Here is a 25,463-nt window from a genome sequence, read left to right as displayed (position 1 = left end):
TGAGACACTTGTACTTTATAACACTCCAGGGCGCTTTAAACAGCAAATAACCCAGGAACAGCATTGGAACAAATAGCATTTTCTAACTACACATGATCTACAATATTCTTGTTTAGTAAGGGGCAGCATGCAACTCTTTACTGTGAAGGGCAGGCAGCCTCTAATAAAGCCACTTCGCAAATGCTTCACCATGAGGATGTTATCAAGGTGCCTGCTACTTTTTAGGCACAGGTGATGTTTTAAATGTGTGCTAATAAGGGCTTCTAACCACTGTTCGTGCTATTCCTTGTGGCACCGTAGTTGCACTACTTGCAAAGTTCATTCCAACTGCCCCAGTTACATTCTAAAGAATGGCTTAATTTATTGCCATCTTTCCACTCTCAAAAACCAATGAGGCAGGCTCACTGTGTACCTAACTACTGTCACTAAAACACCTTGCTTACAAACCTGACAAGAAACTATTCCTTCGCAGCGACAGAGACACTTCTTGCTGCTGAAGTCTCTGTCCTGCTCCCTTTGCCGGGACTATGTGCTGCTTTGTTACATTGCACTGGGAACCTGAAGTTTTTGGGCAATCTTGCTCTGACCTAAAGGGAAGGTTGACATCCATTTTCTTATATGGAATTTTTTAACAAAAGTGGTTGAGAATCCAGAAGTAGGAATAACATCTCATAAATTTCATGACCTCCCATTTGTCACTGTCTTTCTAAATGTTCAGCTACAAAGTTGACAGATGCAGGGTTAGCTTGCAATACTTGCCAAACATAAACGGGAGGCTACAGAATTGACTAAAATATTGGCTGTTTGGCTTAAATCAGCTTAGCAAGGGAGAGGAGTTCCTCTCCCACAGAAATTGCTGAGCACCCATTCTCTGAAAAAAATGAGCTCTCTCCCTGCTCCTCTCCCTCATGTCCCCCGTCCCCATCCCCGCACCGCACGCAGTCCTGTAATGTCCTCAGTAAGTGCAATACCCAGGGTGCTCATTCATGGAAACTCCCTTGTGATCTGTGGAACGAGGAATGCTGCTGAAATGACACTCTCCAGCACCTACCTAGTACTGTCCTCTCTCATGTCCTACGTGGCTTCTCCATGTTAACAGGGTCTCGTAACAACCTCTTCCCAGATAACTGTCACGGCTGCTGCCCATTTCATTCCTTAGGCCATACGTTTCCTCCACAAGGCTTTGATCCTGTATTATTACTCAAAAGAAATTCTGACACTGATTTCACTAAGCATAGGATCAGGTGGTAAAACGCCTTTGCTACCCTCCATTTTTCTCAGTACATCATGTTTCCAACTTGATTTCACCACCTCTAAAACTCATCACAAATTGGCCCCTCTTATTACTGCTGTTTTATTGCATCTCCCCCCCGCAATCAATAGCAGCCTTCAATAGTTGCCCTCTTGGCAACTTCTCTCATAATCATCCTTGTTCTTCCATGAAGCCCTTCTGCTTGCAAGGCCATCTGAATACCGAGAGGATGTTATGCTTGCTGGCTTCAAATCTCTCTTCTGGCTTCTTTCCACTGCAATGCCTTTCTTGACAGAGATGCAGCGCTTTAGGTTTTCTAGCTTGTTTTGTTCCACACTTACCTGATGCCTGGACCTCTTCTGTGACACGCTCCTGTGATGAGCTTGTACTGAGCTTTGCTTGGCACTAATCACCTCACAAAATAGAAAAATAGGAAAAAATAGAACAGTCTTGCTGGGGGAGGGTGTGCACATACGTGGCTATCAGCAGCATCTTCTGTGTGAGCTAGGCCCATTGCCACGTTAGCAGAGAAGGGGTCTGTGGCAGTTGGGCATTTTCCTTCTGACAGCAGCAGCAAATCCTGAAGGGTCTTCTGAGGCACCTCTTAAAACTGTTTTACAAGCTATTAATGCCACAATGGAGAGGGAGTATGGAAGGTAAATGTGCAGAGATTTTCCCCTTAGGTTTCAAAAGTGAAAGGTAATATGGAAAAAAAGCAGATGCAAATTGGCCAAGAGTTTACAGTTCACAGTGGGAGAGTGACAGTTTTAAAGAACCTCTTTTGTATTTGAGGCAGTTTTTCATCAACGACTGGACATAATGGCGTGCACACCCTGAACCTATTTGATGGGAACTAGAGAACACTGGCACAGCAGTTACAATGGCAGATTTATTGGCATTTCATTTGCTCATTCTGTAGGACTCACCTTTGTTTTCAAGGTTGCATACACGCTTGTGGGCTCATGTGCACTGGAGCACTCGATCACAAGAGGCACTTAGATGCCCTAGTGGTCAGTGTTGCAGTGCTAACTTTTAGGTGCCCTGATGTTGAGGAGAACTCCCAGCATCCATTGCAGGATTCAGGTTTCCTCCATAGTGCCTGGGGGACAAGATCACTTTAGAATGGGATTCACAGGAGTCAGGTCTCTAAGTCTGCTAGCAGTGAAAGTCAAACAGATGTGTGCACCTTAAATCCTGTCACACTTAGGGATTTAGGCACCTATGTCTGATTAGGGTTCATATGTGCTCCTGGAGTGGGCGGGGGGGTAGAGGGGTGTACTTTAATTAAAGCGCCTGGAGCATCCTGTGCATCAGTGTCCCCACACTTAAAAATGGTGCTGGGATCACTTTAACTAAAGTTTGTTTGACAAGCTTTACTTAAATGGAGATGGGGGGCGCTTTAAGTGTGGGGACGCTGATACACAAGAGGCTGGAGTCTGCTGGACCATGGTAATTGCCACACTCCAGAAGACCTGATTAATTGAGTCTGTTCCAATACTGTGTTAGAGCAGCCTTGCTGCTCGTGTATAGGTGCCCCTAAAACCTTTTTTTAACAAATGGAGGCAAGTCCACAGGAAGAAGCACGTCTCATCCGTTACTCAGTAGCTCAGTTGTCAAAATAACTGCTTGGGAATATCAGGTTCTATTCTTTCTTTTGCTTAAGAGATCTTGTACCCACATCTCTCAGGAGATATTCTAACTACCAGGCAATAAGATCTTCTGGAGTAGGTTCCTTTAATACCATCCTGTTGAAACTGTTCCATTTTATACACCTAAAACATTGATTGGAAAAATGATCCTGACCTGCACTTAACCAGCGGTTGTGGCACTTACCCTAAGTGAGGAGCGGTCTGGGTTTCGTCCTGGCCCTGATAACCATAAAACACTGATGCAGCAGTTCACTGCACCAGTAACTGAAATCCTTCATCCTCCTAAGCACACACAACCAGAGTCATGCTTACATTTTGTGCTATTATTCTATGCAAAATGGAATGTTTCAACAGAAGGGCCTCGGAGAAAGAAAGAGAAAGAGAGACCATAATACAGTACCTTCATGGGAAGTAAACCCTTCCAACTTATGGCAAAATGACAATATTTGTCCCAGATTACTCCAGATGTCCCAAGTTACCAGACAAGTGACAAAATTTGCTCTGATTTACTCTACCTGCACAGTTAAAGCACCCGTCATGCTCACTAACTGTTCTTCTCTAGAGCGTTCAATCTGAGTAATACAGATCTGCCCCAGTGAGACTGCCCATGCATTCAATCTTTATTCATGCCCCTTTGGGCCATGAAACTTAGGTTAGCAGGTTAGCTCAAGCTGACCAGTTCTTGAAGCCTGCTGTAGTAGCCTGCCTTGGTACCTCCTCATAGGGGTGAAAGGCAAACACTCCAGGCAGTCTTTTTCCCTGCCTAGCCAAATACAGTAGAGCCACAGAAAGTAGACTTTTCTCTGTACCTTCATCATTTTCATGTACATTGTCACAAAGTGTGTCTAATTACATGCTGCTATCTATGAAAAAGTAAAACTTAGAAGCTGACAGAGGTTAGCTCTCTTACACTTATGTAAAATTTGTACCAGGACCTGTTGCATGTAAATCTATTATTAACCATTAAGAGAACCCTACGGTATCTATGTACATAGCACGTGCATGAGCATTCTGCAGCTCCAGGAAGTCACATTTTCCCAGTGCTTAGCCAATGACCAGTAATAAACATGCTGAGTAGTGCTGGCATAACAAGATTAACCACATAGCTACAAAATGGGTTTGATACGTTTTATTAGCAATACCAGTGTCATACTCAGGAACCATAACCCTTTGTCAGACTGTTAGTGTTAGCTTGCATGACAAGTATCAATGGTTGACTGTATTTGAAATATTGTTAAAGCGCCTAGAAATAATAGGCATTTAAAAAAATCATTCCATCCACTCAAACAAACCGTTACGGATCTTACATCTTTAATACAACTGACGTAGTGTAACTGTTATTTGGACCTTAACGTAACCTCTATAGCAGCACAGAGACAATGCAGTTCTCTCATTATGCACATGCTTTTGGATCATTTATTTTAATGCTTTCAAATAAATATGTTCCATGCAGCACACCGCAATAAATAAGGAGCAGCAACTTTTGTATAGTACATCCATTCATAATGTAAGTCACCATGTGAAACACCACATCTAAAGTCTTTGGCCCAGTCCCATATAGTGAAGCACACCACATCTGCACATAATCATATCTGGCTTCATATGGATTTAATAGGACTATGCCAGAAGTGCATGTGAGCACAAGTTTAACCATGGGTTTCTAGCTATTAAATACAGCTACTAAGTAGTTAAAAGGCAACAACTAAACCCATAAAAGGTTTGATTTGTCTTTTCTTTCTTACTTTTCAGACAGAAATATAAAATATGGAAACGCTCTGGATATTTTCAGCCTTGTGTAAAGCACAGTGTGATTAATATGGTGCACTCTGAGCAATACTGGTACATACATTGGCATCAAAAGCCACAGCAATATCAATTCAACATCGAACACTGGCATACTCAACGAGGAACAGAGACTGTGCCGGACAAAGAGCGCTGACTTTCTTTCCCTAGGTGGACAATTCTACAGCCCCTTCTTCTTCACTGTCTGCTCTGTTGGCACGGATTTCAACCAGTGTCCGAGCAAAACAGGTCCATTCGTCATTGTGTGGAACAGCAAGCTGTAAAATAAACATATCACAGATTGAAAAAATTAGATGGGATACGTAAAAAGGGAATGCTGTGCTATGAGCAGGTAATCTATTCAGGATAAATCCACAGGGCTCAATCTGAGACTAGCTCCTACTGGAATCAATGGGTGTTTGGCATAATTATGTACTACAACACAGGGTCCTTTCAAAGAACTCTGTGGTTTACCTGTAAAGTAGTTGCTCCCGCTTTAGTATCAATAAGAAATATTTGCTGCATTAAATACCATTTTCTCTAGATTCAATCTTTAATTGATTTCAGTGATATTTTGAGACCTGCAAAATTTGGCCTCTGCTAGAGAATTTGATATTTTTAAAACCGGTGGAAGGCCTTGATCCTACAAACATTCACAAACACGCTTAACTTTACACATGTATGAGCTGTCCAGTGGACATCAATAAGAATATTTCTGAGCATAACTCTTTGCAGGATTGGGGTCAGAACACAAAAGGTACGTCTTTAGCAGTGTCTTCTAAGTTATTTTCCTAACTTTCATTTGAAACCTCCAATTACAGGAAAGGCAGTGATCCAAATGTGAAACTTAATGCTAAACCAACTAAATACTGCATTACTGACCTGATTTTTAAACCCTCAAAAAAGACTCTTTTCTATTTAATAGCACTGATGTTTTGAATAAAGACTCATCAAACATTAGGCTACAAGAGGAATATGTTGTCTAAATAGCTGAAACTCCCAGACAAACTGTTTTAGTGATACAGCAAAATAATACCACATTTTTTTTCCAGCTGGATCTAACATCACAATTTCTGAGAGATAATGCAAAATGGAACTGATACAATTGTGGAGAAATCTAAATAGTTTTCTCAAAGTACACTTTCATCAACTCAAATGGCAACAGCATCCAAATTAACTATGCACATTTTTACTGCCTTCTTAAAGCCTGTGATCTTTCCCTGGATGGTAGTATGAAAAAGGAACTGTTTAAAGACATTATGCAGGGTTTGGTACTGGAAAAAGAACTGTTTAGAGACACGAAGCAGTGTAGTACACTAAGTGGGCATACTATATGTTATTAGTCTATAATAAGACTGATTTACCTTTTATACACCTTATATGGAAGAATACCCTGCTGACTAAAAATATAAGAAAGACAGCTGATCCTAACTGACTGCTACACAATTGTCTGAAAGCTTACTACTTTTTTTTTATAAGTTATCCAAATTAAAGTAGGTTTCTTTTATTTGGAAATAGGAAATTACAAAGCTATAAGAGTATTTTGGATTCTTGGATGAATTGCTTAACCATCCTCTTAGTACATATTTGGCAAGTAGCGAAACCAGTGGAAGCAGAGAAAAGTCTACTGTATGCAGTTCTGTTTGAAGTACCAATTTAGCAAATATTAAACAGATAAGCAAATGTTAAGCACGTGAGTAAGTATCCTGTGTGTCCTACTTACAGGTTAAACTTCAACATTGGTACAAGTGTCTGCAGAGTCAGGCCTAAATATCTGATCCATATTTCAATAAGAGCCCTTTCGTCTAGTTCAGCTTTGAATCTGGTTCCAAGTCAGAAACTGCTCAAACATTCAATTAAAAAAATGTTTTACAAATTTCCCTGAATAATGTACACAAACTTTTCTTAAACAGACTGAAGGATGGGTTTATTTCTAAAATTATTTTTATTATTGGAGTCTGGTTAAATATTTACTGAGGTCACTAACATGGAAATGAAGACTCGCTGTGAAAACTATCTCAGTCCACAGTAATACTGAATTAAGATTGCATCTTTGCTCACAATCTGTTTTTATATTTAGCCCTACGTCTATAATATTCTGTTTTTGCATATTTTTCTCCTTGACTTTAGCAAACATGAAAACACTCAAGTATTCGGTCCAGAGCTAAAGCAGCAGGTAGGCTGAGTCAGTGGTCTGAAAACATACAGAAAAATGGATCAGTTCTATTTAGCTGAAACGAGGGATAAGCCCCACCACTGGTATCCATACAAGAGATGATGTTTACAAGGTAAGTGGCAATACATGTCCACAGTTCTAGCATCAGATTAGAGCAGCTGGAGGTTAACATATTGCAGTCAAAAGCTTTTGTAATCAACCTACTGCCAATTGTTGCCTCTTTCATAAAGAGTTTCAGTTTCTATTGTATTAGCATGTTACAGAAAGCATACAAAGACCTATATGCAATAAAACAAAGTAATCTAATAGGAATAATTTTCTAGATGGAGGATTTGTGTGTGCGCGTGCATGGACACATATGCTCATGTCCATATGTGTGTAAGAAAGCTCTAACACAACTTGACTGAGAGTATTACACTGCATATGATCACTCTGGCAGTCAATATGGAAAGCTGTGTTGAAAAAAATAAAAAATTTAATTCAGAAGTTTTAAGGCGAGGCCATTGTGATCCTGTTGTTTGTTCTCATATAACATAGGCTACAGAATAATAAAATGAACTGCCCAGGCATTTAAACAGCTATAATTCCACTGCTAAAATTTCTCAATACTTATGCAAGTATTAGACTTGTAAGAAAGTGCTGCAGGATCAGAACTTCATTTCAAGCGTTTTTTAAAATCATCTCATTTAAAAACCCAAGTCTGTTTATTTACCATTAAAATATAAGTAGAGTCTGATAGAACCATACAGATATACATATACCATAACACAGAATGATCTAGAATCTAACTCCTGTAAAATTTATACTCCTCTGTCTCACTCCACCTACTACTTGCTAATTTCATTTATTGAAAAAAAAATCTAAAGTTTAGGCACGATCATGCAATAAAAATGTTTTCCAGATTGAGTCTTTAGAATGCAAATTCCTGTGGTGAGATCCTGGCCTCACTGAAATCAATGGCAAAATTCCCATTGTTTTGTGTGCCACAATTACAATATTTCTTGTAATTATACTTTCAAGTGCATAACACAAATTTGGGTGCTATATAAAAACAATAATAATTAAAAATTAAAGACCTACAAAACCAATATTAGACTTGAACAATAAATGCAAAACTATGGCCATTTACATTTCAAAATCTGCCTTGGCTGTGTACACATACCCCTCATTCTTTCATTTTCCACGTCTGTTTTAGTGAGCAAGTTTTACTTATGAAAAAAGAATTGAGGGGACATGGGTGGCTTTTTGTGGAATCTGAATTTTATATTCATGCATACATTCACACACCAGGAATCAGGTAAGAAAAATAATAATATGTGGCCAATCTGCCAGATTTTTATAAGTATTTAAGCATCAAATCCCCAGCAATTTCACATTTTTGGTATTTTATAACCATTTTCGCTTACTACACCCAAAGCAAGGCCACTAGTATTTCACATTTGCATGGCCATTACATATAGTACACATCTTTCCAAAAAGATATTCACTGAATACATTGGGATAAAACATATTTGAATAAAATGGCATCAGCTTATGGATATTTTGTGAGCAGAAAAGGAAACCAAATGTTATTTATCCAGGTTCTCTTTTTTTTCTCCCTTTGCAATAATGTCTAAGCACCACCTGCAAGTAATTAATCAACTAAATTATTCATTCAGCTTTAACTCATCTAAAGTAATACTATATTTAGACTTAGTCAGATATTTGGGCATGTTTCACTTAACAATTTCTACCCACCACCAGGGTCAGTTCCTACTACTGTGACCTTGTCTCTCATGATCTCTTCCTGTACTGTGAGGTGGTGTTTTGCATCAAAGATCTCAAATTGTTTATATCTTTGTAGCTAATGTTGTGTAGGGGTAGACACACTCCAACTGAATCCATCTGTGGCAGACCTTTCTGGACTTAACATTTATTACACGGCTAGGGCTTCATGGCCCAGGTCCCCTGTTCCAATCCTGTGTGCTTATATCAACACAAATTTGAATTTGCCAAGAAATGCAGAACATTTGGCCATAAGATGTCCATTCAATTATTGGGAGATGTACAGCTTAAGTTTTCTGAATAATTTTAAAATATCAGCTGAAAAGTGTAGGTCCTTGTCATGTATACATTTAGGAATTTGCCTAATTTTATGCGCACAAGTAAGGGGACCACTTATGTATGTAAAGTCACATGTGTACTTGATTGTTTGCAAGCCTCTGGTTTTAGATTCTACACGGTACGAGCAGCAGGTTAAACTGGGGGTTAAACTTTGACTATGCATAAAGACATTAAACTCTGAAGTCAAATACAGTTCTTTCTTATATTTCTCAATGTCTAAGTTTCTTGCTATGTGTAATATCCAACTTTTGGGAATAAAAAAAATGTTTTTTCCCTAACCTAAAAACCGATGCAAAAATACGTGTTTCTATACCTGTAAATTAAATGCATCATTATAATGTTATGCTATTGAAACCTGACCCTGTCAAATCAATGTATTTTGTAATAAAATAGTTCATCATATTGTTTCTATCCAATGTTTAAAATTATTCCATGCTGCAGACTTTAGGGATTTTTTTCCCCCGTCACTGAAATTTAGGTGAATCATAGACAAGCAGGAAAACATAGGTCGGCGAGATGTTGATGCCCAACAATGGATTCTGATTACTTCTTTGCCAGAAGCAAAGAAAACAGTCATGAAGTGAACGCTCTGCAGCATGACATCTCACAACTCAAATTTTAATCTCCAAAATCAAATAGAAAAATATAAACAAGTTCAGCTACTAAAATCATCTATGCTATGAGATTCATGTAGTATCTTATCTTCATCAGCTTTACCTTACATGGAGCCACTGGAGAAATGGATAGGTAATTTCACAAGACCATCGATCAAAGTCATACCTGTAAACTCCACTGTGAAGTCAGTGAAATTATACCAGAATTATTTTGGCTGTGCCTATTCTTGGAAGATTCTACATTTTATCAGTTTGTGATTACATTAAAAGACTGTCTATTTCACTCTAGACCAGTGGTTCTCAACTAGGGTGCCATAGCACTGAGGGGTGCCATGAGATCCTTTCAAGGGTACTGCAGGGTGCCATGCAATATTAGCACAGTTAGGTGTGCAAACATGATTCACAAGATGAACCCAGAGCTTTCAAATAGGAAACCACAGTGTTAAAAAACATTCTGACCTGTTGTCATATTTCTGAGTTGTTTGCAACAAAATAATTTTTCTATTATTTTTCTGTAGCCAAAAAAAAAGTGAAAACTAATAGCTGGCATTTTCCAATGTGACTTGAGTCTGTTGAGGGGTGCCTCAAATTTAAAAGGTTGAGATACACTTCTATAGACAAAGGAAATATCCCCACCACTACCACATTAATGGAAAGGGGATAGTGTCTAGACAGCACGGAGAAGGCAGGATGCAAGAGTATAGGCTTAGCAACATGAGGGCTGGTCACTTCCTGCCCTTCACTTTCTCATTGGCTGTGACCTGACATAAGCTCCTCCCCCCTTTAAACATACTTGGTCTTTTCAAAGGTTCTTGTCCTTGTTAGCTGGCTAACCCAACCTCTCCTTCGATATAAAGAATAGGACTTGTACTTTTAGGATGGTGACTATCTCATCAATTGCTTAGACCTTCAGATCTTTGGATCAGGAAGACATTTTTCTTCTTGAGACAAACTGGTCTATTTTTTCACCTTCCTCAACGCATCAGCATCTGAGCTGAAAGCAAGAGGATTTGAAAGTTTTCATATCAAGACTATTTAGTTCACCGCAGCTTGAGGTAAGTGCCCAATATAGATATAAAATGTATAACTCCCAGGGGCAAATGAGTTCCTAGATTTCAAAAGGGACCTTGGTGGACTGTGTATCTATAGGGACCCTATAGGAAAGAGAAGGTCTGAAGTCTCCTAAGACTGACATCTGCACCTTCCCATCCTCTCCAGATAAAGGGAATAAGAACGAGAAGTGAGCTAGGTCCAAGTCAATCCCAAGGTACTGGTCAGATGATGAGAACACTATTACTGCAGAATGGAACTGGCTGAATGGTCAGTAAGCAAGTGTGAGAAGTGAGTATGCAATGACACCCCCTTCTTAGTGCTATATTAATAAAATATAGACCTATTTCTTAAGTCCATCCTTGTACATGCCATTTTCTCATCTTGAGTAATCTACATTCATCTGGCATACACCAGTATTCTGTTTGCCACAAACTTCAATCAAAGAGGTTACATGGTGCAAGTGCAGAATCTGAGCCAAGAACCAGCCACATGACACTTTCAAGGTAGCAGAGATGAAAGGCAAGCATCTGGCACACATTTCACTTCTCTGAGGTACCACAACCCTTTCTGATCTCTCTTGCAATTTAATAATTCAGGGACATTAAATGAAACTTGATTAGATTCCAGCGCATAAGCTCTTTCGCTTATCAAAAATTGACACTTCTTGAAAACATTGTTCCTTGTAGATTATCTTAGACAACCTTTCACATTATCTGTTGTTACTGAAACATTTGTTTCAGATATTGTTAATTCCAATTAAATGCACAGACTATGCGTAGTAAGGTAAGAGACGAGGGGAGTATCTCATCTCCATGGATCAGACTCTCCTATACGTAAATTATTAAGATAAGGCAGTGGTACTCATCTTTTTTGTCCAGTGGGCAGGATGGGTGGCCTTGTAGACAGGGGAGAGGGCATGACCCAGCCTTGATCCAGCCCCACAGGAGAAAGGAAGAGAGGCCTGGCCCTGCAGAAGGAGCAGGGGGCATGGCTTGGCCCTGCAGGGGGAAGGGGACATGGCCTGGCCCCAACCTAGCTGTATGGAGGGAAGGGGGCATGGGCTGGCCCCACAGAGAGGGTGGAAAAACGGGTGTGGGCTGGCCCGAACCCAGCCACACAGAGAAAATGGGGTGTGCCCCAACCCTTATCTGGCCATGTGGGAGGAGGGTTGTGGCCCAGTTCAACTCCACTCCATGGAGCTTAGTATTTTGGCAGCAGGGGAGTGGTGGCAGCACTGCTACTGCTCCTCCCACACTGAATTTCCTAACCCGTGGGGAGCCCTGAAGGGGAGATTCCAAGGCTCTGTGGGCCACATTTGGCCCATGAGCTAGAGGTTGAGCACCCCTAAGATAGGAGAATGGAACTGCTGCCTGAGGAGATACCTTAATTATTTTAACCAATGCAAAGGATTATTTCTGTACATACAGCTATATTTATGTTTAATTTTTTGCACACCTAAGGCTTTAGCTATTATACAGTATGACCAGAAGGTTAAATCTGAGGCTAAATTTTGACTGTGGGTAAAGACATTCAATTCTAAGGCTTCCTCCTCTCCGGGTTTCCCCAAGTTACATATAGGTAAACCACCTTCAGGCATGAGCTCACGGGACCCAGGTCCTAGGCCCCCAGTTCCAAAGGGCCCCAAGACCTATCAGGAATGGTGTGTGATGTGCCCCCACCCCAGGCACAAATATTTAGGGGCATGAAACAAAGGGAAAATCAAATCAGAAGCATACAAATACACCAGTTTTCAAATACATAATTACATGGAATGGCAAATGTGCATGCATGAGCATTCAATAAAACTGGGGATGGAAGTTACACATAAACTGGTTTAAGTCATCAGAAACTGCAACAGAACAGAATTTCAGTGAACATTAACCACCTACCATGCCTGCACAGAAACCCAGCCAGTTCTGCCTGGACAAGGGAAAGAGGCAAAACCCCGGCAAAGGCTGGTCCCCACCCCCCCTCAAGCAGGGATCGGGGGCAGAAGCCTGGCAGGGTCTTCTCCCCTCCCGCCCCCATCCAGGCAGACAAAGCTGAGGTCTCATGTGGGCCAGGGAAGGGGTTTAAACCCCCTCCCTCCCCACCTCCCAGTGTAAGACCCAGGCTGGAGCATGGCCATACCCCCACTCTCTGCTGAAGCACAGGAGGGGTAGTGGGGGCCTGGCAGGGGCTCCGCCCCATCCCCCTGCTGACCCAGGCTGGGGTCTCATGAAGTCATGGGGAGGGGGTTAAACCTCCCTCTACCCCAACCTGCTGGCCCTGGGCCAGGACATGGCATGCTCCCATTCTCTGCTCAAATGGGGAGTGGAGTGAGGAGGAGGTAGAAAAAGCCTGTCAGAGACTGTCCCCCCAGCAGGCACCGAGAGGGCAAAAACCTGGCAGGGGCTGTTCCCCCACCCATCCCCCCTTCAATCAGACCCTGACTGGGGTACCCTTAGGGTAGAGGAGGGAGTTTAAACTCCCCTCTCTACCCTTAGCATGGTGGCCCAGGTTGGGAGTGGGAAGCAGGGGGGATAAGCCTGGCAGGGGCACCCCCACCCCAGGCTGGGGTCTAATGCATGCCACGGATGGGGGTTTAAAGCCCTCCTCCTCCTGGCCTCAGCATGCTAGCCCTGGGCTGGGGTCTGGCCACTCCCCCTCCACTCTAGCAGAGAGTTGGGGGAAAAGCCTTGGAGCTTCTGTCCCTTCCCTGTGGCAGTGGCTGGCAGGCTGGGAAGAGTGTTCTAGCACTGCCCCAGCTTCTGGCCTTGATCACTGCAGGAAAGTGGCTGCATTTCTGCAATTGAAAGTGAATGTCTGTTCACTTGCTTTTTTGGTTCAAGCTATGCAGTTTAGACTAACCTGCAAGGACTGAATTGATTCGGCCTCTGGCTTTTTGAGTACCTGTACTTAGCCAAAGTAGTACAAGATTAAATGTGAAAAGGCCCCAAACAAAATTGTGCCTGGGGCTTCTAAACAATCCTTGTGATGGCCCTTCATATAGGCTTATATATAGAGGATTCTTATACATAGAATTAAAAAAGGATCTATAGTGTATGAGCTCCTTTCATACAAGTCCTGAACTTCAGTGGTAAATTGACAACCTTAGCAATCCACTGAGCCAAATTCTGATCTCAATTATTTGGTATTAATCCAAAGTTTCACTATATAAATGAGAATAGAAGCTGGCAAGTGTGATCTATTAGTTGTGATTGGATTTATTCTTTTTATTTTATATGCTTTTAAGAATCTATCCTTGTTTCTCTGCACTTTTACAAGTTTACTTCAGAGAAACATCATGTCCAACCACAGCTAAAAACTGTAGTGAAATTAACGTCATCTTTCTCATTTCTAAAACATTTCAGTCCAAATTGTGCTTGGCTTGAGGAAGATTGGTTAAAATATTTTGCAAAGCTACCTAATTAAAAACAAAAAAAGTATCCTGATTAATTTTAGTTTGATTTGTCAATTACGGCAAGTATTGTATGCTAGCTATAATGACTAAGACCCTTGACTTCAAAATAAATATGAAATGTGTGGTTTATCAGCCCCTTTATAATTTTTCAATTTGATGGAGTCATTAAAAAAATCTAGTTTCAACAGAGTATTATTTTAGCTGTTTATTGTAAACAGAGTTTTAACCATTCCTAAGTTATTTACATTACCGTATAAAATAAATTGCTGTATTGAAAATAAATTCATAGTAAACAATTTGTGTGAACAGATTTCCACATGAAAACATTTATCAAATGATTAAAAATAATCTGTTTAAGACGTTGTTATGTAAATATTTCAGCTAGACCTGTGCTTTTAAAACTAGGACAAATTATGGGCCCAGTCCTTGCTTCTAGGTGAGAGAGTGCTTTTTCATAAGTAAGGCAGGTAAATTAAAAGTTACAAATAAAAATCTGCACAAATACAATCTTCCCTAAAACAGTTCTACCTGATTTTACCCAACTAAATTCAATGAATATTTTATCAATATAAACATCTCTATGCAAACACATCTACATTGGCCCTAACCTTGCCCCACCAAACTCAATTGTAAAATGCCTTTCTGAAACATACATACTTTTTTTCTGACAAAATCTGTATTTTTCCAGACAACTCCCTATACCACACACATGGATGGAAACAAAGTGGGAGGTAATATGCAATGAAATGGCCACCAAAGTAACCAAGGGCACCCTTTTCACATAACTGTAGTACCACTGTATTTAACTCTTGGGAGAGCTTAGCATCTCTGTTAACAATGGATGAAACCACTGGCAAAAACTCAAAGCCAGCATACTGCATGCAGATGATTTTAATAAGATACAGTGTTTAGACCACAAAGGATACACACCAGAGCAGTTCTGTATATATTTATTTACTTAATTGAAGGGGTAGAATACCATAGACAGCCTAAAACTGCATTTATTCTATGTACAGCAGTCAGTCTAGTCACACACACACGCACACTCTCACTCTCTCTCCCCCAACCTATATGGAGTTCATTCCTTATCCTTCCTCTAGTTCAGGTCTCCTAAAATGTACTGCTCAGAATTCACAATTGCTTTAACTAGTACTTTACTAGTAAAAAAGAGGACAAAATCTTAGATTATATGACACCATTACTTAAATTTCTACTTTCTGACAGAACAAAAATAAAGCCTCTGAGGCTTTTTATTCCTCTAAAAATATTAGCTTTTGAATTCTTTATGATTTGATTGTAAATTTTATTACTATAAAACTACTGTAACCATTAAAAAATTATAGATGGTGGGCTCATCTACACAATATGCTCTGACTGCACAGTAGCCAAAAAATACTGCACAGTAGTACATCATATTACAGACAGTGCTACTATGTTACTATGGAGTATTATTAGGTTACTGTGCAGTAGCATGACCTAAAAAATGTTCACTGGTGCTACTGCACAGTAACTTGGGTTACTGCCATTTATTTGGTATTTGCTAAACTACTGCTCAGTAGCATCTCATGTAGATGCGCCAACTATTTGGGTTTCAAGACGAGGGTTCAAAAAATGTTTTTCATCTGTAAAGGGCTTGAATATTAAATCAAGAATTTGAACACATATATTAGGTACAGACATTCAAAAAGCCCAAGGAGGAATTGATCTAAGTTATACGGTTTTCCGTACGCAAGCGCGTTTAGATCTGTAGCAAACACAACACTTATTTGCCCTTTGGTGGAAGAAGTAAATCTTAGACCAGGTTCTGCCATTTTTAAACCAGTCTTCATGTGCTGACCTGTTTTGTTATGTGTATAGACCAGTTTCCACTCACTTATATCAGTAAAAATATAATGCCTGTACCTGGCCATACTGATTGTTTCCTAAACTTAAACCATTCAGTCTACTAGGAATGCTAGAGCCACATGATTGTGCAGAAAATATTGCAGCATAGTCTGTGAATGGTATAAGACATATACAGCAATCATATATAAAATTAAATACATTAAAAGAATAGGAAAGTGACAAAGTCCAGCATCCAGAATTTAGAAAAGCCTAGAATAAAAGTCATCATTTCCACCAGAACCTTTAAAGAGCTCAGGTTAGATAGATATGTGTTTGTGTAATGAGCAGGTATTTAATATTTCATTTTTATATTATGCGAGGCCCCAAAACTGCATACTAGTCAAGCCCTGCTTACTATTTTCCTCATAGATTTTACAATGGCAGTCATCACTACAGACACAGAGTATTTCAAAGATATTAATTTGTTTTCACCATATCCTATAAATTGAGGAATCCTCACTACCTTTATTTTCACTCATGGGGAAATGGGAAAATAATGTTAGCAGGGTAGATTGTCTAACATCTGTCCACTTCCTCTGAAGGAATGGGTGATGGCCACCATTTTAGACAAGATCCTGGACTAATCAGTCTTTATTCTTATCCAGTAAGTATTCTTATCCATGTGCAGTGTTCCTACCTGAGGCAGAGAAGGATGAAGATCAAAAGTGTTCACCAGTTTTTGGGTGCCTGATTTAAGAACCCTCAGCTTTAACTTTTGTGAAGTATTTACCACTAATATATCACTTTATAAAATGGAAGCTCAGCTCCCCTGACTTGAATACTTCAACACTTCTTCAAATTAAACCCAGAGCTGCAAGCTGGTAACCTGATTTTGACAAACACACTTAGAGATAAATCCTGCTTTGCTCTTGCTTATGTGGTCAAGGGGCACTTATGAGGGCCACGTTACCAAAATATTCGGCAATTATGCACAGCTTGGATGAGATGCTGTCCTGAAAGTGAGGGGCTCCAGATCTATACTGGCCTTTTTTGCGACTTGTATTTACTAGATGTTGGGTAAAATGACTTAAGAGCAGTGTCTTACCCTGCATTATTCTCAGTTCTATTCCCTCAGGCATCTGCACAGCCACAGTACAGCCAACTGGGCATGCTCACCAGGGAAATATGGGACTAGCATACCTATGCAGAATCCCAATTATGTAGTATGTAAGTGCCAAGAACTACCATTCACTCATGTAAGGTGAAATAGGATTTAGCCCTGTGAAAAGACTGGCTTAAATGATTTGCCTGACATGACATAGGAACTCTGTTGCAGAGGCAGGAATAGAATACAGTTCTTGAGCAGTTTTCAACTGCCATTGTCCTTTCTCCATCTACATCGCCCTGCCTCAATCACTACAGTCTTGTTTACTTCCCAGTCCCAATGCATTCCCTGTGCATCAATATTTTAAAAGATTTTAGTAAAGGATCAGCCAGTCATAGAAACAACCAAAGGTACATTCCTGACACCAGCACAACCTCCTACTGAATTTCAAATCCCTGCCTCAAAGCATGGAAGTCCTAGCATTTCCTTACAAAATCACTTCCAGCACTTTTGTTACCCAGGTAAAACAATATATAATTTTATTAATCCAATTCTTGCAAATGGCTGAACCATTTTGACTTTCCAAAAAAATTAACTTGAAGTGGGCATCAACTGAAATCTGAGAAGCATAGGTCGATCCAAGTGAAAACATGATGCCTTCTGCAAATATTTTATAGCTAGGTTCTCCCTATGGATCTACTCTTATGCAATCTTCAGTGGAAGTAGAAGAAGGTCCAATGTTTATTAGCCCTCTTCCCCCTAAACAGATTAAAAGGCATTTAATCTAAGTCTATTCTAATTCATCTTAATATCCAGCCACTGATGTAAGTCAGTTGTTATACAGCCCCACTGTGCCTTTTAACGCACCTAAGAACATTGCCTCCACAATGGCATTGTCCTGGGGAGCAACAGTCTCATAATTGATGCTATTTATTATTAAAAATTACATGTTGATTTACGAGTGAAACATGGACTCTACCATTTGCCTCTCATATGGTTATTGACACCCATACACCTAAGTACAGAGAGTCAAAAAGCCCAAGACGGAATCAAGTCAGTTTTTGATGGTTCCGTCTAAGATGCATAGATTGAACCAATAAGCAAGTGAACAGACATCCACTTTTGATTCCATAAATGCAGCCACGTACTTGCAGTGGCCCAGGCCATAAGCTGAGAGGTGCTAGAGCACACCTCCCTGCTGGGCTGGAGCAGACAGCTTGGCTAGCCCACCCACCCTGTAAGGGGTGGGGAGGCTTCCTGGGGAGGTGCAAAGCATCATAGGATGCTGGGGAACTGTGAGTTAACTTGAATCTGGAGGGCATCTGGGACAGAAGTTCAATAAACTGATTTAACCTAGATCAGTTAAGTCTAATAATATATCCATCCAGGTTTATCTTAGACCAGTTTCAGCCATTTTGAAAGCAGTTTATGTGCACTGTACTTCTATTGTGTTACAGATCTGAACTGGTTTCTGATCTCTTATCCTGGTTTGTGTACAACTTCTGTCCCTAGCCAATTTGATTTCCATCTCTTATGAAGATTCAGTCCTGCCAACTGTTAGTTTTAACACAAGTCTCAAGATATTCAGTGATTTTCTAAAAACCCCAGCTCCTGGAATCATGAGATCATAGTGGAATCTCAGTGTTCAATAATAAATAAATAAAGCCAAAATACCTAATCCTCATAGTTGCAGAGGAAAGCATGAAAAAATGTGACCCCCAAAGGCTCAAATCAAAAGGTAAATAAAATTAACCCATGATTTATTATTTTTAAATATCTCATCTCTCTTGTATTTGGAGGTGTGATCCCTAACTTCTGAATACCTAAAAGGGACATTAAGGAACTTGTGCAATTTCACAGAATCATAGGAAAGTAGGACTGAAAGGGATCGTCATAGGTCACGTAGTTGAACCCCCCCTGCTGCTATACTGAAAGGCTATTTGCCTCTGGAGTTCTCCTGAAAAAGGAAAGCCTGACAAACAGGCCAGGGATACCTTAAAAAAGCAATATATGAATGCCTCTCTTGGTTCCTGGCCTCACACATCCCAGGCTGACACTGTCTCTTTCACCGAATTTGAGCAGAATTTGAAGTCCCAGTGGACTTGTAATAAAATAGGGGCCTTCAAAGGGATTTAACCACACAAGTAAAATTGACCCATTTGGTGTTCAATACTTTTGGTTTGCATGAGACCGTATAGGAACTGGTGCCATTACCTAGATTTTGCATGCATTCCTCTTCAGAAGCGGTAGCAATAAGGAGATTGTTTTCATTCTAAAAGCATATTCCTCTCCTTCAAAGTTCACTACATGCACTAAGTGTGCAAATGCCTGTTTAATTTAAACTTTAAATGTGTAAGCTTAGCTATTGCATATGAAGGGCCTGAACTTCCCTATAGCCTCAACTGTGCTTTTAGGCTAACCTGTTATTTTTCAAGTCATGAATTCAATAGTTTAGCTCTTTCAAATTCTACACAATTTTGCAAACCATAAACAAAAATTAACACCACAATTAAGGACTCTCTCAGAATGCAAACTGCTATTTAATGTGACAAGTTAAAACCACAGAAGAATCATAAAGATAATTAATTACACAAACTAACTCTTGCTTCAGAGGTTTTATATCCATAAAGCATTTATCACCACAAGGAGAGTACATGCATTTCATTGATATAAATTACTGCATAGCTATTAATATAGGTTTAACCAAGTGTTTTTTCCCATTCAATACTCTGCATTACATGCAGGCTATGAAAAATTTCCAATCAAGCTGGTTTTTATATTGGAATGAAGAAACCCATGCTGTGAAAGTATTTTTATTATACCTACTATCACTATTATCCTTAATAATAATTTATTATTTCAAATTTTATGTTTTCTGTGTCTCCATTAGCATGCTATGCTAACTTTGATGCAAGTCTTCTCACCTCCAATTTTTAGGCACACATGACAGCTAGGGGAATGAAGACTGGGTAGGGCACCCACCGGACTTCTGCTATTCCTCAGGAAAACTCCCTGGGAGTAAGTTGTCTTTTCCTCTGTGCCTCCCCACAGGATTGCAAGAGTAGCTGCAGCTGGGGAAAAGTCACTTAAGCCGAAGCTAGTACAGCTGTACTTAATCTCCAAAGAGATGGATGTGCCTGGTCTGTAGCCAGATCCACTGCCTTTTGTACAAGGAAAACATTCTTTCTTCCCCTCACCTTGCAGGCAGGAAGATGATGTTGGAGAACAGCTGTGAAAGGGTATTTGTGCTTCCCCTCCCCTTTCAGGTTTTAGTAGGGGGAAAAGTGATGAAGCATTCCAGTCTTTCTACTGCACTCAGTGCTTCCCAATAGTGTGCAAAGCTACATGATTAATACTGTCAGACAACTTGTTCCCTGTCTGATCTTCTCCCCAGGGGGAGAATCTGGGCCTTCCCTGGGAAAAAAAGGAAACAATGGGTTGTCTTACATGTAAGACGTTATCAAAAAAAATGGGTTTGAGATTTTCTTACTGCTTTTTTTATTACATGAAGAGGCTCACAGAAGCTTTAGTAAAACAGATTTTATTTCATATAAAAAATTCAATTCTATTCTACTCAAACAAGCTTTAGCTTAAGCACCCCTACTACCATTTTGAAGCACAGGGACGCTAATACACGAAGTGTTGTGGCATTTGAATCAAAGCACCCTCCCCCCCCCCCACAGCCACCCATGGAGCACGTGTAAAAGTTCCCTAACAAACTGGAAGCTACTAGGCAATTGAGAGTCATAGGGATTTTTAGTTAGACTGTCTAAAATCCCAATTTTGGTCTATTTTTATTAATGCCTATTTAACTCCCACACCTAATGAACAAATGAAGGAAAGGACATTGTTGTTAAAAATTTGTTTCTTCCACAACACCAATTTACATAAGAGGGCATATTACACATTTCCTGTGATTCACAAGTCCTAAAGCAGCACCTAAAGTAGTGAAGATAGGACCATAATAATACAGGAAACAAGAATTTTTTTTTTTAAATGAACAGATACACAGGAACTGACTGCAGTTTCCCCTGGAGTCATGAAGTCCAGTGCACTGTTTTTGCAGTAACCATGTTATAAAATCCTGTTCATAACCATGTTATAAAATCCTGTTCATTAACTTATTGGTAACTAGTCAGGTTGTTTACTCAGTCTGGGAGCCTTTTTCAGAACCTCACTCCTTTAATAGTTAGAAACCTTCTTTTAATGTCAGTCTAAATCTAGTCATGGCCATTTTATACCCATTTGTTCTTGTGCCAACATTGTCTTTTAGCTTAAAATGTTTCTCCCTGATAAAGCTAACAATCATGTCCCCTTCTCAGCCTTTGTTCTGCTAGGCTGTACTCTAAAGCGTATTCCAAAGTGCTCTTTTAGGGTGTTGTGCATATGGCATAACCTCTCCTCAGCTTAGTGAGGTGTGAGCACGCTTCACAGTGCTAAATACACCGCTTCCAGTTTGGTAAGTAGCACGTGCAGGAGAGACATGTTCTGTTGAAGCAGTGTTGTTTCCTCTTGTAAAACAGATTCTCCATTCCACTAGTTGTCCAAATAGCCTATCTCTGTTCCAGGCTCTGAACCTGTTCCAGTTTCAATACAATTCCAGTTTTTTAAGAAATAAAATATATAGTTATAAAAAGCCTTTCACAGATAAGCTTTATAATAATGGCAGATGTCTGAAGCTGCTAAGAAGTTAAGAATGTAAGGAATCCACAAAGGATGCAATTTGCCTGACAGTGCAGGTAAGGTGGTAAAAAATACAAGAGATGGTCTTACAGACAAGGCACTAGACTAGCACTCAATTCCCAACTTGGCCACAGGCCACTGTTTCTTTTTGGCCAAGTAACTACCATATTCCATAATTTCTTGATCTATAAAAGGAAGATAATACACCCTAAGTCACTGGGGCACTGCAAAGATAAAAACCATCAGAAAATATGGTGGTGAAGACAATATAATTACCTAGACAGAGGTGCAAGATAATTCACATTTGTCCACCATTTCTTATGGCATATTACTTCCCCCACTCCAGCCACAGTGTGTGTGTGTGTGTGTGTGTACTTAGTGATGTACTTACACACACACACACACACACACTTTTTATAAACCAAATAAAAAAGGTTTTAAAGCTTTGATTTTGGCTTTTCAACCCCGCAATGTTGGTTTTTTACTGGGGAATAACTCTATGCCCTCAAAGCATCCATCATAGCCTAAGGTAATGAATATTGTAATGAGAAACACAAGTATTTAGGGTGATAATGACTGGACTTTGCTCTACTTAGATCGGCTCACCCCCTATGGAGGGTACCAAAGCTTAAAGATTTTATCACTCCACTAATCAGCAACGGATAATGGCCTTCATAAAACACAGTAATTAAATTGACTGATTTGAAACCCATGCATTTTTTTCATTATGGAGTTCTTATTTAAGCTACTTCAAAAATACCTTTGTGAACACTGGATATATCAGTCAATGGTAACTTATTTTGTATTTAAAATACACATGCTTAGCCCTGAGATGGCAAAGCTGTTCAGCTCACTTTCTAGGATAAAGCAAACTATTATTGCTCAAGTGTAATCCAGGAGTTTCTAGTATTCTGCCAATTTTTTTTCCTCTATGAATTCTCTTTTCTCTAAAGTGCCAACTACCTTACAAAACTGGAGGAAAAATTTAAACTAATTCTTCACAGATTTCCAGCAACTAATCTCAAATCTCGGACAGGCTGTTAAAACACTGAGTCTAAGGCCCCAATCTTGATACCAGAGATGTCAATGGCAAAATTTCCTTTGCCTTCAGTGAGAGCAAGATCAGGCACCCTAGGGTACAATCCATTTAACTATAGTTTATGTCAGGATTCTGCTCTTTGTTACAATTATTGTATCTTACACTATTTGTCATTGAAAAAAAAACTTTCCTTAAGCGTTACAGCATGTTACTGTTCAGATTTAATTCCAAAGGTACATACTCAAACCATTCACCCACCAGGAATGTGAAGGCTACCTTTAATGCTATTTTTTCTATCTCATATTTTTTAAATAAAATGTTTACAAATTGTTAAACTCAATTTTAGTTTTGCAAAAAAAAAAATGGTCCTTTCTGAAACAACTATAAATCATATACTAGCTCTATCATGCCTTTTGAAGAAAAATCTACTGCAGAAAACTTCCCAAGATGAAACAGCTTCTGATGAGACATCCCCTTCTGAGCTAGAGGCTTTTAACTACAGAGAGGACTCTGCCTTGTGACCACACTTCACATATAACACACTGAATATGAAGGTACAATGTGCAGTGTTAATCTTCCCCACTGTCTGGTAAAATAATTTAATTCAGTAGTTCAGTCCACACAGGCGGTCACTACCTCAAAGGAAGTACTTTCAAACCGTGTTTGAGAGCATCTGGTGTTTTCGCTGTCCGGGCTGCCATGTTGAAAGGTTGATGTAGCCTTAAGATTTTCCATCCCTTTCCTGAATTTTCACGTGTAATGTTTTGAAGTTTTTCAATATTTAAACATAGGAGTCAATGGAGTTGCCAGTTTCTCTGGTTTGCATTAACATTACAGCAATCAAGGGGCAAACTCGACTGATTTGTGGTGGCCTGCTTTTCTGGAAGTTACACTCCTGAGCTCCAGAATACAAGCTTTTATTCATTTAAAAATGATTATGATTCTAACCCTTCGATGGAAGAGATAAATTTCAAAATGTTAGCCAGATATAAACTAATTCTGCAATATATAACAAAGTTTCCAGATAGCCTAAAGTACCAGCTTTGAAAAAAAGGCATGAACTGCCCCATTTATCTTAGTGGTTTCACTGCAGGTCACAGCATGAAAAAAGGAGGATTATCAAGATTTTTCTAGTCTACTGTGTAATTTCTTGTTTTGGCTTTTCCAGCAAAGTGGAGTTTGGTTTGTGGATGGAATCTGGGAGAACATAATTTCTTATTTTTCTCCAATAAGATCCTTATTGCTATTCATTCCTTAATAATATTAGAAAAAGATTTTTCTGATAAAATAGATGTAACTGACATTTCTATATCTAGTCTAATGAAACAAATATTATGTAATAATAGAACCCTTGCAATATAAATTTTGAACTCTCAATCCTCCTCCTTGTGTCGAAAACATGTTTTTAATTCTGTATTTCACTACAGTCAAATAAGTTGTTGGGTTTTAAATGTCTATCTGTTTATCCCCACAGCAAACAAAGTACGCTTTGAAAACATTAATTGTAGAAGTAGTGAAAGGTAGAAGAGAAGCTACTTCTTACACAACTAGAGCGACAGACGCCATTCTGAGTAATTCAAGTAAATCACAAACAGAGCTATTAAAGAATATTTTTGACAGAACGATCTATATAACATCACTGAGGCATGCACAATGGGAGCAAGTTTTCAATAACATGTATTTATGAAAGAGACATGTGGTCAGACCTAAATATCAATCATTAGGACATAAAAATAAATCTATAGTCAATGGTCCATGCTCTGCTAAAAATAACTTTTACTATGTAGAAAACCTGCTACCCAGTAAAGAATCCATTGGACTCCTTATTATCATCCAGTCTTTGTTTGTCTGCCATCAACTAATGCCACCTAGTTTGTCTGACACCAACTAACATCACCAACTAAGTGGATTCATGCCATATTTAAACTATAACTGAAAAAAGATATAAGCAACACTCAGTTTAATAGAAACAAGTATATTCAGAACTCCCAGGCTAGGAATAGATGTTACACATAAACCTGTTTAAATCATCAGAAATTGGTTTAAACCTGTAATAGAACACAAGTTCAGGGCACAAAAACCAATTTCAAAATTCCCAAAACTAGTTTAAGATAAACCTGGTTGAATGTAGTATCAGACTTAACTGATTTAGATCAAACCGGTTTATGGAAATTCTGTCTCAGACTCCCTCCTGGTTCAAATTAAATCACAGTCCCCCAGCATCCCAGAATGCTTTGCAGACCTGGGCTGGGCTGTGCTGTCTGCTAGAGTAGGGCAGGGCTGGCCCTGCCCCGCCCCCACTCTGTATTAGAGCATTGATAGCTGGCTGACAAGGGGGTGGGTGTGCTGGGGATGCAGGCCAGGCTGTCTGGCAGGGACGGAGCAGGCCGGGCTACCTGGCAGGGATGGAGCAGCCCCTGCCAGACTTTTCCCCACTGGAGTGGAGGAGGCAAGGGTGTGGGACAGCAGGCTCAGGCAGAGGGGGATTAAACCCCTTGCCTCCCCTCTCCAACTCGCAGGGACCCCAGCTGGGGTCTGTCCAGTTTTTTCCCCCTCCTTGTGGCTCCCAGACCTCCCCTCCCAGCCAGGGAGTCATCCTACTGTGTCTTCCCAGCCGCCAGGGCTAGGGTTTCGCTTGAGGCAGCCCAGGAGCAAAGGCCAGATCAGGGGGAGGGGAGCAAAATGGCCCCAAGCCCAGGTGGGGACACACACAGAGGAATGGTGGCAGCAGTGGCTCCATCCTAGACATGAACCCCACCAGGGGGATCCCGGCTGGTGGG

General features: G+C 40.0%; 1 protein-coding gene across 4 annotated transcripts in view; it reads right to left on the bottom strand.

The window, feature by feature from the left end:
* Positions 1-4,015: 4,015 nt before the first annotated feature.
* The window catches only part of DYNC1I1 (dynein cytoplasmic 1 intermediate chain 1), a 286,334-nt gene continuing 264,886 nt past the window's right edge, over positions 4,016-25,463 (bottom strand). For all 4 annotated transcript variants that reach the window (XM_019533589.1, XM_019533608.1, XM_019533617.1 and 1 more), the window contains one exon: positions 4,016-4,961. In XM_019533589.1, the coding sequence (XP_019389134.1) occupies positions 4,851-4,961 (111 nt within the window). In that variant the 3' untranslated portion in view covers positions 4,016-4,850. The remainder of the gene's footprint in view (positions 4,962-25,463) is intronic.

This window comes from Crocodylus porosus, unplaced genomic scaffold (genome assembly GCF_001723895.1).
Source record: "Crocodylus porosus isolate Cpor-Errol unplaced genomic scaffold, CroPor_comp1, whole genome shotgun sequence".
In the NCBI taxonomy this organism is placed as follows: domain Eukaryota; kingdom Metazoa; phylum Chordata; order Crocodylia; family Crocodylidae; genus Crocodylus; species Crocodylus porosus.
Note: the sequence above shows the minus strand (reverse complement) of the source record. Positions and strands in the feature narration are given on the sequence as shown.